Here is a 3,769-nt window from a genome sequence, read left to right as displayed (position 1 = left end):
ACGTTTCGTCTCTCATCCGAGAGACTTCCTCAGTCTGAGGAGCTGTACTCAGCTCAGTCTCTTAAATAGCACCGTCTCAGAGTGGATCAACCAGTGGATCAACCAGTTGATCTGGACTGAGGATCGACTGAGGAAGTCTCTCGGATGAGAGACGAAACGTTTCTACATTTTTTGTTGATTTGCTTCGTTTTGTTTTTTGAATGTCCAGAGGACCAGATTTAACTTTTTTTAATTTTTCTTCCTGGATTATTGAGCATGCATCAGGATACATGAAGGACTTCTTTTACCTGCCATTGCCCTAGTGAGGAACATGCCCCCCTGTTTGTTGAGCAGAGACACGTCCAGCGTCCCTCCCCCAAGGTCCACAACCAGCACGTTGAACACGTCCACCTTGTGCAGGCCGTAGGCCATGGCTGCAGCCGTGGGCTCATTGATCACTCGCAGGATCTCCAAACCTGCAAGACCAGAACCAGAGAGTCAGTGTGCTGTTGTGAGTATGTGATTTTTTTTAGTTTAACTCTTGGTTTGAAGGAAGCTGTCAGACCTGCGAGGTTAGCGGCTCTGACGGTGTAGTTCCTCTGCCTCTCGTCAAACTCTGCCGGCACTGAGATGACCGCCTTCTGGATGAGCACGCCCAGCTGACGCTCAGCCATCTTCTTCATTTTCAGCAGCAGCCTGGAGCCGATGAACTCCGGGCTCACGGTGAAGGTGTGGTTGGTGGAGATCACAAACTCTGCGCTGCCATTGTTGTTTATCACCTGGAGGCATTGGGGGGGGGGGGGGGGGGTAGCGCTTTAATGGGTGTAACAAAGAAAAGCTGCTTTTTGTTCAAATTTTAAAGTTACTGACATTCAGTGGCAACGGACTGTTTTGTATGTGACACCAATGTATTAAATTCCCCTTCTTCATCCCTGATCTGGCTTTTTCTTTTGTTTTATTGCCAAGAGGCAGTGATCTCTTCCTCCTCTGTTGATGCCATGACTGAAATGGTGAGAAATGAAGGAATTTGTCACAAGCAAATTAAACTCAGGTCCAGCGTGGCTGCGGGAGGGTCTGGAGATATCCTGGTGGGCTGGTCTGATGTGTGGGCTGTAGAGCCAGCGCTCTGGTTTTTTTTTTTTTTAGATCTTTTTATTAACAACGTATAAACACAGAACACCGCTGAGGCTGCCAGCGCTCGCTTTTTTCTTTTTTCCGACCTGTCAATCAATCCAATAGGCGTGTCAGCAAATGACCAATCGGCGACCTCAATTTGTCCCGAAGGTAAAGGCCCTTGTCTGTGAAGCTGCTCTGCAGCTGCTCGGGGTGTACGCTGGAGTATGAAGTCTGAACCCTCTGCGTACAGTACACGCGTACGTCCGTTCACACGTACATACGTGGCAGTATACTGGAGCCTTTAGTCGAAGACCACGAGGAGGAAACGTGTCAGGAGACAAGAGGGAGAAGAGGAAAGTGAAGAATGTAGGAGTGAGGGTGGCAAATCTAAATGTGGGGACAATGATAGATAAAGGTAGAGAGCAGACTGACATGATGCAGAGAAGGAAGGTAGATGTTTGTGTCCAAAAGGCCAAATGAAGGACAGCAAGGCTCACAGCATTGGAGCAGGGTTTAACTGTTTTACCATGGTATGGATAGAAAGAGGAATGTAGTAGGGGTGGTCCTGAAGGAGGAGTTGGTGAAGAATGTAGTAGAGGTGAAGAGAGTGTTAGATAAGATGATGTGCCTGAAGGTAGAAGTAGAAGGTCTGATGCTAAACATCGTCAGTGGTTATGCTCCACAGGTTGGATGTGATGTGGAGGAGAAAGATACATTTTGGAAAGATCTGGGTGAAGTGATAGAGAGTATTCCCAGGGAGGAGAGAGTGGTTATTGGAGCAGACCTGAATGGACATGTTGGTGAAGGAAACAAGAGGGGATGAGGAAGTGATGGGTAGGTTTGGTGTCAAGGAAAGAAACCAGAAAGGACAGATGGTGGTTAGTTTTACCAAGAGAATGGAAATGGCTGTAGTCAACACTTATTTCCAAAAGAGGGAGGAACATAAAGTGACTTATAAGAGTGGAGGAAGGAGTATGCAGGTCGACTACATTCTGTGTAGAAGAGGAAACCTGAGGGAGATTGGGGACTGTAAGGTTGTGGCAGGGGAGAGGGTGGCCCGACAGCATCAGACAGTTGTGTGTAGAATGACTGTTGTTGTGAAGAAGAGAAAAAGAGCAAGATCAAAGAAGACCAAATGGTGGAAGCTGAAGAAGGAAGAGTGTTGTGAGAAATTCAGAGGAGCTGTTAAAGGCTCTGGGTGATAAAGAGCTTCCAGATGACTGGGCTACTACAGCAACAGTAATTAGAGAGACATGTAAGAAAGTACTTGGTGTGTCATCTGGACAGAGAATGGATGATAAGGAAACCTGGAGGTGAAATAGTGAAGTGCAGGATGCCATTCAAAGAAAGAGATTAGCCAAGAAGAAATATGACAGTGGACTGAAGAGAGGAGAGGAATATAACATTCTTCTTCACAATCTTCCATCTTCACATTCAAGAAGCACTTCAAACATGTGGATATCCTAACTGGGCTTTTGTCAAGTCAGCGAGAAAATCTACAAAACACACTAATAAACAGAAAAAGGACAACAGCATACGTAAAAACATTGTCATCCCTTATGTTGCTGGAGTATCAGAGAAATTCAGAAGGATTTTTAACAAACACAAGATCCCAGTACATTTCAAACCCAGGCTGGTCCATCCTAAGGACAAAACACCCATACACAAACAGAGTGGTGTAGTGTATGCGGTCCAGTGCAGAGGACTGTCCAGACCTCTACATTGGAGAAACTAAACAGCCTCTTCACAAACACATGGCTCAACACAGGAGAGCTACTTCCTCTGGACAAGATTCAGCAGTTCACCTCCACCTCACAGATAAGGGACACTCTTTTGAGGACCAAAATGTGCACATTTTGGACCGAGAACACAGATGGTTTGAGAGGGGGGTGAAGGAAGCAATTTATGTAAAAAGAGAAAAGCCGTCTCTTAACAGAGGAGGAGGCCTCAGATTTCCACTTTCAAAAACATATAATGCAACTTTAAAACAGATTCCCAGCCGGTTTTCACACCTGATGGGAACAGAGGGGCCTCGACTGTGAATTAGATGAACAAAGACCTACTGTGAAGTTGTTTAGGTGTGAACTGCCAATCTACATGTGTGTGTGTGTCTTATCTCACTCAGCCTTATAACCTGAATCCCTTACTCACTGCTCTTTGAATTGAGAAAGCTCCTCGGATGAGGCGCGAAACGTCTTCTGTTACAAATAAAGTCCAGTTGTTTTTGTATTGAACATTTTTTGAAAACATTCTTCTCACTTTCAAAGCTATCCACAACCTTATCCCTCCGTACCCATCTGACCTCCTACACATCTCCAACCCCTCTCGCTCTCTCAGATCCTCCTCTTCACTACATCTCCATGTACCCTCTGCCCGCCTCTCCACCATGGAGAGCAGGGCCTTCACCTGCTCTGCCCCTCATCTCTGGAACTCTCTACCCCCTGATTTATGAAACACCACCTCTATTTCTCTATTCAAGACTGCTTTGAAAACATCTCTTTAGACTCGCTTATCCTTAACTTTACTGTATGTATTTTATATTCTGTATGCATTTTATATTCTGTAAAGTGTCCTTCGGTGTCCTGAAAGGCGCTTTTTGATGAATGAATGGATGAATGAAGATGATCATTATTATTATTATTATTATTATTATTATTATTATTATTATTATTAT

The 3,769-nt window shown here is 44.9% G+C and overlaps 2 protein-coding genes across 2 annotated transcripts in view; one reads left to right on the top strand and one right to left on the bottom strand.

Moving 5' to 3' along the window:
* Positions 1-3,769, top strand: part of gdpd5b (glycerophosphodiester phosphodiesterase domain containing 5b) — a 141,784-nt gene that overhangs the window by 85,690 nt on the left and 52,325 nt on the right. The gene's annotated exons all lie outside the window — the stretch shown is intronic.
* The window catches only part of hspa13 (heat shock protein 70 family, member 13), an 8,955-nt gene that overhangs the window by 2,061 nt on the left and 3,125 nt on the right, over positions 1-3,769 (bottom strand). The window contains exons 3-4 of the mRNA XM_037677444.1: positions 545-758; positions 288-455 (exon numbers count right to left, since the gene is read on the bottom strand). Coding sequence (XP_037533372.1) covers positions 288-455; positions 545-758 — 382 coding nt within the window. The remainder of the gene's footprint in view (positions 1-287; positions 456-544; positions 759-3,769) is intronic.

The sequence above is a fragment of the Nematolebias whitei genome, chromosome 6 (assembly GCF_014905685.2).
Source record: "Nematolebias whitei isolate Nwh7 chromosome 6, NemWhi1, whole genome shotgun sequence".
NCBI classification, from domain to species: domain Eukaryota; kingdom Metazoa; phylum Chordata; class Actinopteri; order Cyprinodontiformes; family Rivulidae; genus Nematolebias; species Nematolebias whitei.
The sequence above is the reverse complement of the archived record's forward strand: the minus strand, read 5'-3'. Positions and strand labels throughout refer to the sequence as shown.